We start from the raw sequence: 15335 nt of genomic DNA, 5'->3' as shown, positions 1-15335 counted from the left end.
CTGGGCAAAAAGTGCTTGGAAGCAGAGCTACAAGCAGGAACAGGAAGGTTCAGTACCTTTCACCCACATTTCAAAACGAGACCCCCAATTACATTTTTCTAGGTGATTAAGACTGTTCCAGGTTAAACACATTAAACTATCGCCCTTAGATCCAGTGAGGCCTCCATGGTATATCCTGGCAAAATAGCTAATCACTAATACTATGTTACAGTTTTTAAATAAATGATATAATCCCTTAGGGAAGGGAAGGGGTACCTCATCTGCATCATCATGCCATAGTATTCAAAATTTCAAAGGCAGCCTCACATCTTTTGTGATCCACTGCATCCAAAACAAGAATGTTAGGGATGGCACTTGGAATGTAATATAAATGCTGACCACATCATATTGAGTCGCTCATGAGCACTGGCTTGCCATGTGACTCAGTAGCTTCTAGACAGTTTCTCCTCTGTCAGGAGAAACCAAAAGATTTTTAAATTTTGGTGCTAAGACTTCTCACAAGAAAGGAAAGACTTGCTGTAGTGTATAGCTCTTCTAACTGTGTAATGGTATACCTGAGTTTACATGGCATGAAATGATTCACTGATTTAATCCAGGAAAATCTTCTCAAAAGTCGGGGGTCATCTTATACGCCGGGTGGAGAATCTGCAGTCGAGTATACCTCAAACTCTATATTTTAACTGGAAAAGTTGGGGGTCGTCTTATACGCCGGAATATACGGTAGATTGCAACTCACACATTTTCCATAACTTAAACCAATATCTGTCTCTCATCCCCACTGCAGTATGTGGGCCTTTATGACCCAACTCCTTTTTTCTACTCAATTCAAAGAGTGTATAGCTGAAGTTTACAGATTTTTACAGTTACAGATTTTAAAAATAACTTTCTCCTTAAAACTATTTCAGTAGAGTGACCTTTTAGGGGAGATTTGATTCTTACAAAACAAGATAAAAGTTCTAGTAATCACTTAGGCAATCACCTCAAAGGGGCAAATGAGGCAAAGCAGGACAGACAAGCTGTGATCTGATTTTTGCTTCCACAATCAGCTTTTTTAAACCTGTGGACTAAAATTCAAATTCCTCTAAAGGGCGAGTTGCTAAAAAGAAAGAAGGGTATCATTGTGATACTTAAAATGGGAACACTACTTCTGCAAAAAAAAAAAAAGGTTTCAAAATGGACTCATCACACTGTTCAGCCACCAGCAACACACACACACACACACACACACATTCCCTGGGCCCAAGGAGGACTTCAGACTTGAAATCACACCATCCCATACTCAGTTTTCTTTGGGATCCACGTGATTTCCATCAATATATAGATTATTCTACTACAACTTATATCAAGGATAGTCTCACAAGCACATTATTCATGTGTAGAAGGGCCTTAGCAGAAAACTACACAAGCATTTTCATTTACTTTGCATATGGAAAAGACAAGACGAGTTCAATGGCTATAGCTAGAAGAGTAAAAGAACATTCTTTTGCAAGCAGATTTTACAAGCATGTAACTGCCTGGATTGACGAGGCAATACTGCTCATCTAGAGGAATGAGGCTAGAACCAATCAATCAAACTGTCACATTTGATGAGTGCAGGCCTAAATCATGTCTCTTTTGGCCACTCAAGGTTTCTACATGGCATCAAATGCCCATAACCTCTGGTAATTTTAAAATGACTTGCCCTCTTCAGACAATATTCTACCATGCAGCTGCCTTAAGGACACTTCCTAAGGTTACAGGGGAAACTCATCTGTCTACCGACACAACAACTTCTGACATTTAAGGTATGAAACTCGGAGCCTGAGACTTATGTATAAAACTCTAAAGCATGAATGAAAAAGTCTAAGCAGGCATTTGCTTTGCTCTCTGTTTTCCCCTCCCTTCTTATTCGGACAGCATAAAAAGGAACATGTCTTATTCTTAATCCTGTCAGTATTGTTATTTTAACGTATTTAAAACAACAACAACAAATAAGTACCAGAATATAATATAAACTGGGAAAGGTAGGGAAAGAAAAAAAGCACACTAGCAGACAGAGAAAGAAAAGTTTGGTACTAATTTTGTTTTAGTAACTTATTTTGTGGGATTATATAAAGAATGTACTTTCATGTGAATTAGTAGTTCGTGTAAAATTTAATGAACAAGGAAAGAGCAAAACTTACTTTCTTTCTGTTTCTGGTGTTGATACCACACTGCTGAAGCCAAGGGATTCCTGTAAGAGAAGATTCATTGCTTTGAGTTGAGGCTGAACAACGACAGGCTTTATTATCTGACTGATGCAGAATACCAAATTGAAGGCAGAAACAAAAATAGATCATTGCAGCCATTGTGCTTACTTCAATCTGGGATCGCAGCTGTAGGGATGTGGAGCTGGCATCGGGTTTCTCCTAAAACAGAAAAGATGCCCGGTTAGGGTAACATACAAGTGTAGCAGTACTAACAAGCAAAGCAGAAGCACATAGAAAAGCAGCAAAATAAAGAAACGGTGAATGCAACTAGGATGGGGGAAGTTAGGAGATCAGCAAGTTTTCTCAATCTAGATTGAGGAACTGACTGGAAATCACTAGTCCCATACAAATACATGAAATCAGATTATTATTTTTTTAAAAATAACACACAAGGCAAACATGTATTCTTAGTTGAAAGATCACTAAACCACCACATATCATCATTTCATTAGTACTGCCAAACTCTATTTTTCTTTTCAGTGTGTTCCCTTTATCTTTTGTTTCCCTTGCAATATATTATGTGGTCACTAGATGGCTCAGTGTTCTGTAAACAGCACTGTAAATTGCAATGAAAGATGAAGAAGTGATGTGGTAGTTTGACCATATTAATCTCCTTGGTGCTTTAACTCTCACTATGACATGGTCCTATTCAAGCCCTATCGCTGGATATGTTTACCAAAATACATCTAACTGGTTCCTTCTGTCTTACCTCCTGCCAACCTTCCTCTTCCTTCTACAATGTGAAGGCCCAGATAAGCAACACAAGACTAGTAACCACCATAAATTACATACCCAGATTTGAACATCTTCTGCACTTCCATAACAGTTCCTTTCCCTCTGTCCTCTTCTACAACCTCAACACTTAATTAACTTTGCTTCTTTTCCCACTTCCTTTCAGTTCCCAGCCAGCTGCAGCCAATTCCTGTAACAATATTATCAAGATGTCTATCTGGGGCCAGTTGCTGGGGGGTGGGAGGCTTGTGACACCAGCAGCCATTACACCAATCCTGTCCTCAGCTCAGATTTTTGTATCTTGCTTTAGGTTTAAGCAGAGAGTGGGAATTAGTTTAATAATGTATTTTTCCTGTCTCATTAAGACACACAAGTGAGACAAATGGACATATAATGAAATGGAATTACAATATGGTCAAGTTATTTTTCAGACATGATGCAGATGGGACATTTCTGATTTCCCAGCTATAATTAGGAGTGCAGGGGTGCCCTGTGGGGTTTAGTTTTCCTTCCTGTTCCCTCCTCTGCTCTTATGTATGAATTACTCTTTCCGTTCCCTTTTCAGAGCTAGCATTATGTTTTCAGATGATATAGCATTGTGTCAACACTGGTGGTAAAGCTAGACATGCTTAGATTCTAACTAGAGTTTGCAACCATGGTCAGAAACAGGCCTCAGCTAAGCAATGACATTGCTACAGACGTAACACTGCATGGTGGCAAGCTCTAAAAGGGGGAAGAAGGAACGAGAAGGGAGGAAGCAGCAGCAGCATATGGGGGGGGGGCTCTCCTTCGCTGAACCATGGGGAAGGTATCAGGAACTTCACTGGGCCAGGGTGTAATTGTAAATGCCTTGACATAACACATCTTAGATATCTGGAAAATTGCAAGTGTCGAAATTCCTCAAACCGCATGTAGTAGCAAGTAGTTTATTCAGGCTGCTGTGTATAAAACTGCACTCAATTTCACATATTGGTTAGCTTGATTTCAATTATTTTGAAGCAAGAAAGCAAAGCAGCCTATGAAACCATCTAAGGACATTTCACTGTCCCTTTTTCTGGGTTGAAATGAGGCACATGTAAAAACTTAGCAAAGACTGGAAGCGTAACACAAAAGTAAAAACCCTAGGAAAAATAAAGCTAGAGCTTCTTCCTTCTCTCCCTGTCCCCTTCTCTCCAGAGCTATTTTCCATATAAAACAAATGCATGCAGCCTCCTTTTCCCTCGTTACTTTGACCAAACCAAAAGCCAAATGAGCTTTCCAGCTGGAATGGCAACCGGATCACTGCAAGGTTCTCCCCATGACAAGAAGCCCAAAACGGAAGGAAGCGACAGCGTACCTAAGGAGAATATGGTTCATTCAGGCCAAGTTCTGCCATAGAAACAGAGAGAGAGGGAACATTTTACCCGCCACCTCACCCACAAACTGCACGCAAAGAGACAGCAGAAGCTGCTATATATAAAAAGTAAATTTGTTCTCTGGCTTGTGAGAAGCAAATATTTGGCTTTGCCGTGTTTATTTGGTATTTAAAAGAAAAGGTTTGTTCTGTAAGTGCTTTACCCTAGATATGATCTTTGTAAATTCATGTTTTCCTTTCATCTCTTTTAAGGGATACTTTGGTTACCCAAGCTGACTATAAACGAGGAAGATTTACACTGCACAGTAGATTTCATTGTCAAAGGAAGGTGGAGAGTGTCCTCCCCCCACCTCAAATTATCCTAGGGAAAAGTACCAGCTGCATCCTGTGTTAACAAAATCCAGATTCTACTCTGTCTCTCTTTACTCTTGTTTATGCTGTGAGCAATCTCTCGTCTCTGCATCTAAAAAGCCACCCTGTTCCTTGGAACTTTTGAGGGAGCATAAGAAGTATCTTCAGTTAGAATTTCACACAAATAGCATTTCTTTGGCAAATACTGTATTCGAAGACATTCTGGAGGACTCAGATTCTAATTATGGCCAGTTTTGTTTATGTTTTGACCCAGGGTGCTTCGGATCCGCAGGTAAGCACCAGGAATGCATTTTGTGAACTAACATAAAACTTCACATGATGGTATAAAATTTATATATATAAACAAAGGACCAGCTTCTGAGACCTGTCTGTTTCAAATGTAGATAATCAGACCTCTCAAATACTTTACAAATTTGGCAAAGCTTTGAAGTAAAGTTTCCGTCTCAAGAGTGCAAAAAATGTGGAATTCTTAATTTCCTTCATTGCAAAAATTATAGCTAAAGGAAGCCTTGAATCTTCCCTGCTAAAAGAGATGTAAACGTTTAAACATTTATCTGATTAGCTGAAGAAACAAGCAGACAATATTCTGGCTGCTGTAAAAAATGTCAAATAAGGCGAACCGCATGCAATGTCTGTTTACTTATTTTATTGAGCAATATCCTTTTGCTGCAGGAATCAACAAAGTTTCGAGTTACTTTGGAGAGTATCATGCAGTATACAAAGCATGTGAGCTAGCAAGCAGATCGACTTTAGCAAGTCTTAACAAGAAGCATGTAAATATATTTAATAAGGGGTTATTTCTCACACTGCAAGATTTCAATTTGCATCATAGGTTCAGGTACAACTCTGATCACTCACATTTATTAAGTACATTACCGTCTTTATTTAAGTAATTACAGCCTAAAACAAATGAATTTATAGCACAATCCTAACCATATCTACTCAGAAGTAAGTCCTACTGAACTGAATAGGGACTAGGTTGGACTTAAGATTTCACCCAAAGCAAAGACAGGTTTGGCAAGATAAAGGGATAATGTTTGCAACTCATATAATACATACAGACATATTTTTATTTGTATGCTGTCTTTCCATGATTAATGCCATGCTCAAGGTGGCTTACAACATGAAAAAATACGTAAATACAAACATAACAAAAGAAGTCATAAACAATAAATAAAACATCAAAAAGAACATGACCAAATCAAACAATTTCCACATAAGTCATAAGATCTAAAAGAAAAATACAAAAAAGAAAAAGAAAACCAGCAACAAACCCAATATCAAACTAGTGGTAGCCAACATGTTGTCTTCCAGATGTTGTTAAATCACAGTTCACAAGGCCAATGGTTGAGGGAGTTTTAGTTCAACAACAACTGGAGGGCACCAAGTTAGCTATGCCTGTGGCTAAGCAATAGTTTAAACATGACATTAATAAGTCTAGGTGAGCTTCTGGCACAAACAATTCATCTTCCCTAGAGTGGCCATGAGGAAGACTCAGAAGCTTTGGGTTCTAGTTCTGAAAACCACAGCTTCTCCTGTCAGCTGAACTTTGATTTGTTTGAAACAAGCCAATTTGAGGCTATGGTTTACTTTAACATGACAGCTGAGCACGGTCAGTGAGTTACCCAAGGCCAGCTTGCAAGCTTCATGGTGAAATGGAGATTTGAAGGCAGCCAAACACAGCAATCTTGCCCTCAGCAATGCTTAACCTTGCATACATGCTATCAAGAGTTCTCCATTTATATCTAATACAGAAAAATGCAGTCCTTGAAGCAATTTTTGTGTGTGCAACCTAGGGATATTAATCTAGGAAAATCTCAGTTTAAAGAATATTTATAGCTCCATAGAGCTATAGACTGTTTGAAATGTGATTGAAATAGAACAGCTCACAGAAGACGGGCTTATTGTGAAATAAACTTGTGAAATGCTTGTGGACATATAAGTAAATGAATATATTTATTCCTATACATTTTTGCCTACGGCCCTCAAACTGGGTGCTTCCCTATCCCACAGGGGCTGCTGGTCAAAAGCACAGATTCCAAAACCCAGAATCACATTGGTGCTAGTAATCTGAGATAAAAGAAAGATAATCTCAAACTATCACAAGATTATAAAGCTCCTTTTGTCTTTTTCTGTCTCAGGAGACAATGGAAGTGTGTGTCTTTGGGGGTGAAGTCATACTGTTGGAGAGTTACAGCACCTGCTGTGGTTCTAGAGACTGATACAGGAGAAACATGTTTTGTAGCACCTGGGGCAGATGAAGGTCTCCTGCTGTCCTGCTACAGGTGCACTTCTCTTTGCACTCCTCCCAGTGGTCATTCTTCCTCTAGTCATTGCTGTCTCCAGGCTCTGCGGTTGTCTGCAAGGGATTCCCACACGGTGGAGTTAATCTCGCCAGCCTTCATGCCTCATTTGCAGACATCTTTGTAATGCATTGTTGGTTTGCCAATATGTCTAGTGCCTAAAGACACCTCCTTGGGGAATCTGCCATCTTCTATTCTGTGGACATGACCAAGCTGAAATAGACGGCACATCCTTGTTTGAAACTCTGTCCTGCCATATGATACCCAAAATCTTCCTGATGCAGCACATGTGGAAGATGTTGAAGCAGATATAAGTTGCCCATGACTCACTTCCATAAAGCAGCGTGCTCCACATGCAAGCCTGGTAGACCTTCATATTGGTATTGACATGAACATCACTTCTCCCATACCCTTTTGGAGAAGAGAGCCTTCCCTATAGCTGTCTTGCCAATACACTTGTCCAGCTTAGCGCTGATTGAGAGGTTGCTGGTTATAGTGGAACCCAGGTAGACAAAATTATCTACCACTTCAAATGTGTGATCACCAATGCTGGTGTGTGGAGTGCTGCAACATCCTGACCCAGGATGTTGGTCTTCATCAGGTTGATGGTAAGGCTGGTTTCCTTGCAGGCTTGAACAAAGCGGTTGATGAGTCCCTGCAGAGCTTTCTCAGAGTGCGTTGTCAAGGCTACGACATCTGCAAACGTCTTTTGGATAAGAACGCAACACGCTTTTCTCTTGGTGCGGAAATGTGCTATATTGAACAGGCCCCTGTCACACCTTGAATGGATGTATTGTACACACAGTCTGCAGTCAAGCCAAAGGTATATGAGAGCAACAGGAAGAAGAATATGCCAACGATAATTGGGGTGAGAACACAGCCCTCACCCCAACTCTCTTTTGGCATATTCCTTTTCCCAGGCTTCCTCAACCTCGGCCCTCCAGATGTTTTTGGCCTACAACTCCCATGATCCCTAGCTAGCAGGACCAGTGGTCAGGGATGATGTGAACTGTAGTCTCAAAACATCTGGAGGGCCGAGGTTGAGGAAGCCTGCCTTTTCCTTTTCAATACCTACCAGCTAAACGAATTCAAGGGGATACACTTTCACTTTTGCCAGGCTTCCAAAGACACTAGGAAGTTTTACTTGAAACTTAATGCCAGTTTGTTGGTCATTTAGTTCCCCTCTGCCACTGCCACCACCATGTGTAAGCCTGGGGGTGCTGAGCAGCCATCACCTGCAGTTAGGTGACTGTCATTACTCAGAAAGCCTGAAGCGACACCAGATTGAGAAAATACTCAGCGCATTTGTTATGTGTTGTGTCAGTGGTGAATTTTTTTTTTCTAAAATGAAGCTGACATCTCTAATGAGATCTTATTCCAGCAGCAGCATCTTGGTTTGATGTGCAGAGGAATGCCATGTCTATAGAACAGAAGTCACTCAAACAGCTTTGCCTGTGAGAATATGTTCTGGGCATTGAGCCTTTCCCCCCGTCATTCCGGACACATTGCACCATCAACAGAGGTTTGAGATGCACAGATGCAGCACTGGAAGCGCAAGAGGTTGCTGGCGGAGTGGACACGCATCCACAGCCTGCCCACAAACACAACACTGCTGGGTGTTCTTTGCTCCCATTGCATGATGATAGTGAAACTGGTGCTATGAGATGCTTCACAAGGAACCAGTCTATGGAAATAAATAGGCTACAGTTAGAAAAATCCTAGATCCCTAGGAACTGGAAACAGTATTCCAATCTTAGTTAATAAGCATCCTAACAACAGACGAATACACAGTGCTGTTTTGATTTGTCAATTAAATTCAGCTCATGTGACAGGAGTTTCTGCAAATTCTAGAGCTACTGAGTGGCAAAACCATATCTGAAGATAGACCAAAGTCTCAAACAAATATCTATTAAAAAGCATAATTTAGTGTGAGTGTGACACGGGCTATCCTTTCTCTGTCACAGCCTAGTTTGCGCTAAGGTTGAAGACTACCACAGAAATCCCTGCAGGTGAGCCATAGGTTTTCTACAGGTGTTCAGTGTCACAGAACTAGTTCTTAGGCATGTCTCAGTAATAAAAACAGAGGCATCAACAACAAGACAATAAAACTGTAGCCACCAAAATTGAACATATAGGCATTTGGGGGAAATTAATCAGATCACTGATTTTCCAATATTTCTGCTTAGCAAGGAATGTATTTAAAAGTTTCCATTTGCAATCCACCAAGCTGTCCTTTTCAGCTATTATAGCAGGACATGGGAAATTTTCTGCTCCATTACTCTTGCATGTAACTGCCAGAGTTTGTATGATGTATTCTAAATGAAAACATTTTTGTTATACACAACATGAAATGGGGCGGGGAGCTCTGGGGCGGACAAAATAAAAAAAAGGTTGTAGAAGAATGGTTAAAACTGGGTTTTATTATAAATGATTCACATTTCCCTTTGAAGAAACATTAGCCTAAATATTTTCTTAATGGCTCATAAGCATTACAGATACAGAGGTACCTCTAGTTACAAACTCAATTTGTTCTGGAGGTCCGTTCTTAACCTGAAACTGTTCGTAACTAGAGGCGTGTTTTCGCTAATGGGGCCTCTTGCTGCCGCTGCGCCGCCAGCACACAATTTCTGTTCTCATCTTGGGGAAAAGTTCTCAACTCAAGGTAACTCTTCCAGGTTAGCAGTTTGTAACCTGAAGCGTTTGTAACCTGAGGAGTTTGTAACTCGGGGTACCACTGTACTGTGTTGAAGGCATTACAAGATGCAGTGGAACCAAGAGTTGCGGGTGTAATCCGTCCCGGAGGCACGTCCGCAACTCGAAGCATTTGCATCCAGAAGTGCTGCGTTTGTGCACGGCACGATTTAGCACTTCTGCGCATGTGTGGGTGGCGAAACCCAGAAGTAACCATTCTGATACTTCCGGGTTGCTGCGGGACGCAACTTGAAAAGACGTAACCTGAAGCGGATGCAACATGAGGTATGACTTTACCAGTGATAGCTTCTGAATTGGTACCTGAGTACGACATGGGGGGAAATGGGATATGAACACAAATGTTAAGGATCAATATATGTAAGTAGCATTCCAGTAGCCCTTCCAAATTTTTGCTTGAGTCACTAAAAAATTCCCTTCACTATTATTATCTGGAGTGAAGAAACAGGCACATTTATATATGACAGGCGTGTCCAAAGTCCATTTTGGGGGCCTAATCCGGCCCGCTGGTCGATTTAGTCTGACCCATGGCAGTATAAGTCCTAGGGTAAAATCCTAAAAAAAAAAGCTCAATAAATTTGGTTGGCCACACGCATATTCACTTCATCAAATCTGACCCTCTTTGCAAAAAGTTTGGGCACTCCTGATATATGGGGTGCTATGCCTGATCAGACAGGAAAGCTAAGGACTCACTGGGTGGCCCAGGAATAGATATTCTTTCTTAGCACTTAAAATCTGAGCTTCTGTGGTAGAAAAAGTAAAATTTTTAGGCCAAACAATAAACTCAGTATGAGACACCAGCAAAGAAGCAATACTGTGGAATAAAGCTGCATATAAAGTAAGTGTCTGAAGAGTTTGAGCTTTGTCCTAATTGAAAGTTTGCCCACCACACACACAAATGCAGCTAATTCTCAATAGCTTCCATAAACTGGGGCTAGCATGTGACCTAGATCCAGAGCTTTTTTTCAGCCAGAATTTGCCAGAACTCAGTTCCTCTCAGGTGGGCAACATTGCCATTATAAGAGAACAGCATATCTTTTTCCTAGAAAAACAGTACTGCCTAGATCTCCCCCCCCCCCCAAGTTTTTTTGTGCTCCCCGCAAGACTCCAAAATGTGTGGCCATGTTTTCATTTATTTTTTCAAAAAGGAAAATTTGTTGTCACCCCTAGGACAAAAACAAGACTTCTCTGGAATGAAAAGTTATTACTAAGGCTTTTTACTGACTTACAAAGGCATCCAAGAAGAGAAGAGGAGATTTAGACAGCCTAACTCAGACCTATAGGACTGAATCAGACACATCCTTTTCACCCCACAGACAATCAGCATTTGCTGGTGCAACATCATAGCTCAGCTCTTTGACAACACCTTAGCATGATCCTACATGCCTTATTCTGTTAAACATTCCTCATTCCCCTCCAGCCTGCTGAGTTACTCTGAGCTCAACCACTGGTTGATTTAAATCCACTTGGTATGTTTGGGGAAACAGATTAAAAATAATAATCCCTGACCAAAAGAAACAACAAAAAGGTCAAGGGGAAAACAATGAACAAAATGCTTTGCTCTCACATCTCAACAAACAATCCTAATTGTTTAGCAATGTGGACCGATAAAATCAACAAATTGTTTAGAACACTGGTATCCAGAATATATTTTAAACAAGCACTCCAGCTGATCACACTTGGGTTCCAACTTCCTCCAGAGAGAAAAACATTTCTTGTGTTCAGGGAAGCTGCCTGCCACTTTAAAACTTGAGTATAAGAACCAGAGCATTAATAAGCATCTTTTGTGTGCTAATTCTCTATTCCAAAATCCCCTTCAAAAGCCTTACTTGAGCCAAGTGAAATGAGAAGGATGACTACCAGGCAAAGTGATAGCACCCCAGTTGTGAAATACCATTCTCAGAGACTCACCTGCAACTTCTTTGTGGTTACTTCAGTTCCATGGGAAGTTTTTTAAGACCTATGATTTTTAAGTTCTCAATTGTAATTTGCTACATACATGTTAAATATTTTCTGCCATGTTTTGAAACTAGTTTTCTCTAACCAGTTGTTGTTGTTGTTGTTGTTGTTGTTGTTGTTGTTGTTGTGTTTTAATATTGCATTTTAGTGAGTCACTCAGAGAACAAAGTTATTGGGTGGCCTATACTGTATAAATACTGTTTTTTGAAGAAGAAAAACCTTTGGGGGGAAATTTCTCTGAAAGATTCATGTACAATCTGGTATAGAATCCCTAAGCGTTTGTTTGTTTTTTTAAAGCAAAACAAGAGAGAAAAGCACACCACAGTTCTTGAAAAGAAACATGACCAAAAGAAGTTGATGTAGAATGATAGGAATTTTCTACACTGCAATTATTCCTGGAAGAGGAGGAAATACAAATTACTGCCAATTGTCATAAGGAATAAACATTGAGTGGAATGGACTATTCCTGTTTCTTCCTACACTGTACTACTACTATGTGTGCTTTCCTTATTTCCTCAACTAAGGATTACTAAGTAGCAAAAATTGAGAACACACTTACTACATTACTACCAGTGGAATGAGGTTATTGGACTAAGAGGACTAGGCTAGTCTCCTAATGTTTCCCTGGTGCCTTCCTTCCCAAAGTCTGGGAAGCTTCTGCCAGCTTAGGGAAGGAGGCACGATGCTCATGTGTGCAATGTCAGGACGTCACAGGTGTGCCTTCGACCCCCCATGCCCCTCATAAGCTAGCGCAGGGGTCAGCAACCTTTTTCAGCCGTGGGCCTGTCCACTGTCCCTCAGACCATGTGGTGGGCTGGACTATATTTTGAAAAAAATAAATGAACGAATTCCTATGCCCCACAAATAACCCAGAGATGTATTTTAAATAAAAGCACACATTCTACTCATGTAAAAACACCTGGCAGGCCCCACAAATAACCCAGAGATGCATTTTAAATAAAAGGACACATTCTACTCATGTAAAAACACGCTGATTCCTGGACCATCCGTGGGCCGGATTGAGAAGGCAATTGGGCCGCATCTAGCCCAAGGGCCTTAAGGTTGCCTACCCCTGAGCTAGAGCCTCTGGTCCTAACTGTTCCCCTATGAAAAATTTCACCACGTGCCACTGATTACTACCCACACTTACTGAAATAGTTCACTATATCTATTATTTATTTTCTGTCTACACACACACACACACAACCAAAAGTGGTGTACAACACAGTATTGTAGAACACAAGAAGACAATTAATCACTCCCTGTGAAAGTACATCAATACAGGACTGAAATTAATAAGCCACAGGAGGGGCATGCCAGAGCTCTGTGGCTACCACTAAAAAGGCCCAGCTTAGTGTGGACACAAAAATCTGGCATCCACTTTGGATGGTGCTTAAAGGAGGAGTTTGTTAGATGCTCTTAATTTTGACCCTGTACTCAGCATTGCCAAATGCAGATCTCTTAATAGCCTTCAAACCACGGATGGGTAAACTGTGGCTCTCAATATGTTGTTCAACTTCAATTTGCCCAGGCAGCATAGTCAATGCTCAGGGATAATGGCAGTTGTAGACCAAAATAACTTTACTTTTCACTTTCAGCAGTACCCATAGTTTTGCACCCATGGGAGTATTAGCATGTATCTATTTTGACTTTGACAATGATACTTCCCAAAATTTGCATTTCTTTCTTTCATGATTGCTATTATATTTATATATCATAGTGTTTTCATTTCATTTTATGATTTGTTAGATGCTCTTGAGAGCCCTTTCTAAAAAGTAGCATATATTTTCCATAGCAACAACAACAAAAATATATTTATTGGTGCAGGAGAACAGAAGTCATCGCTCTAAATCCTGGAGCTGACAGCACTATCTACTGTTCTCTGCAATGTCTAGTATTTCTAAGAGCTGCATCTTCAGAGTTACCTAAATCAGACTTAACACTGCAATGCTGCATGGGGGAGATATATATAAGCCTGCTACATGCATTCCTGTTGGTGAACTGTTAATGGCTTGAAGCCAAGTATGAAGAAGAATAACAACACCACCACACAAAATGGTTAATCTTTGTTTACAAAATTTAGCAGCGGTAACAGTACCAAAATGACAACTCATGCCTACAAGCAAGTCTGCAGGTATAAATTTAAAAAGCAAATGCTTCAAAATATGCAATTAGAAACTTTCACAACTAGACAGTCTTGTCATCCAGCTGTTGGGACTGTGATTTTTTTCCCTGAAGATCAACCATAATAACAGAAAGAAAGAAATGTCTTTAAAATGTGAGTTTAAGAGTTGCTGTGAAACTACTTTTGTCCCGGAAGAACTAGGCAGTAATCAAGTCATATTATATTTCAATGAAATATAAAAATGAAGTCTCCCTATTTCCTCATTTTTCCATCTATTAGAATATGAGCTTACAGGAGGGATTGTCATTATATTTTTCTCTCTCCACTACTGGCCACATTCACCCATAGCCAAGGTGTGTGGTTTGTTTAAATGTGATTAACGTGTATGGTTTGTTTAAACCAGGGCAGCCAACGTGGTACCCTCCAGATGTTTTGGACTACATTCCCCATCATTCTCAACCATTGACGATGCTGGCTGGACCTGATCAGTTATAGTCCATTCTATCAAGTTGTGTGGCTCTGTTAGTGTGGATGGGTGGGTGTCATAAGACTGGAGGTTGGTTTAAATAATCCACGCACCTTGGTTTAGCAGTCGGTGCTAGCACAGCTCCTTTTTCAATAAAAACAACAGCAGAAAAAAGTGAGGATTGCGCCTAAAGCCCAAATTGAGTATAGTCCAGACACACTGGGTTCAATGAGGGGTGGGATTGCCAAAATCTTTTTACCCAGACACCTGCCCCATTTCTGATATTTTTTTTAATGTTGCCAAGCACTTAAAGCTGAATGCGCACAAGTTCAATGCACACAGATTGCGGTCTTACTGTAATCGAATAACTGGAGATAATCTGTATTCTGCTACATAACTTATTACTACTTCACAGCTTCTCAAAGGTATTTTTCCTACAGAGTTTTGCTGTAGCAAAAAATAAAGAATTCTTTCTGGCCTACAATAGCCACCACACATAGATAAAGCCTCTGTGATCTTAGCAGGGTGTCATCCCTCCCTCCTATCAGAGTGAAGTCACATTGATCTTGTTGAGGCTAAACATGTCAGAATTGAAAAAGACAATAGTAGGTAGTTGCCTACTATTGGGAACACTTTTGAGGAACAATAGATTTCAGAACAGTTACCTACATTTTGTGGGGTGGAGGAATGCTAGACAAGACAAGGTGCTTTATAACTCATAAGACTATAACTTGTGTTAGAATGCAAAACATCCAAAAAACCAAGAATAAGCACCAAATACCTGTGCACTGGAGAGACCTGTCAGGAGTAAGCATGGACCAATGGTACCAAGTAGTATGGGAAACAGCCCTACTAGAAAAACTAACCAGTAAGCTGAAACTGACACGGGGACAAATAGAAGAAGACACCTTCACCCCGGTATGGTTCCCCTTCATCACACACACAGCCCAACAAGACAATGACAAAAATCTACCAACAGCATACAAATCAATATGGCTAACCTGACCAAGAACACTCATCCACCCCACTCACACAGGAAACCCCACTCTCTCACCACCAAAGGAGCACAAGCAAACAACAAAGAGCC

At 40.5% G+C, this 15335-nt stretch overlaps 1 protein-coding gene across 4 annotated transcripts in view; it reads right to left on the bottom strand.

Moving 5' to 3' along the window:
- The window catches only part of SASH1 (SAM and SH3 domain containing 1), a 190668-nt gene that overhangs the window by 68422 nt on the left and 106911 nt on the right, over positions 1–15335 (bottom strand). For all 4 annotated transcript variants that reach the window (XM_033143957.1, XM_033143958.1, XM_033143956.1 and 1 more), the window contains exons 3-4: positions 2337–2387; positions 2163–2212 (exon numbers count right to left, since the gene is read on the bottom strand). In XM_033143957.1, coding sequence (XP_032999848.1) covers positions 2163–2212; positions 2337–2387 — 101 coding nt within the window. The remainder of the gene's footprint in view (positions 1–2162; positions 2213–2336; positions 2388–15335) is intronic.

The sequence above is a fragment of the Lacerta agilis genome, chromosome 3 (assembly GCF_009819535.1).
Source record: "Lacerta agilis isolate rLacAgi1 chromosome 3, rLacAgi1.pri, whole genome shotgun sequence".
Taxonomy (NCBI): domain Eukaryota; kingdom Metazoa; phylum Chordata; class Lepidosauria; order Squamata; family Lacertidae; genus Lacerta; species Lacerta agilis.
This window is presented reverse-complemented; position numbering and strand designations above follow the sequence as displayed.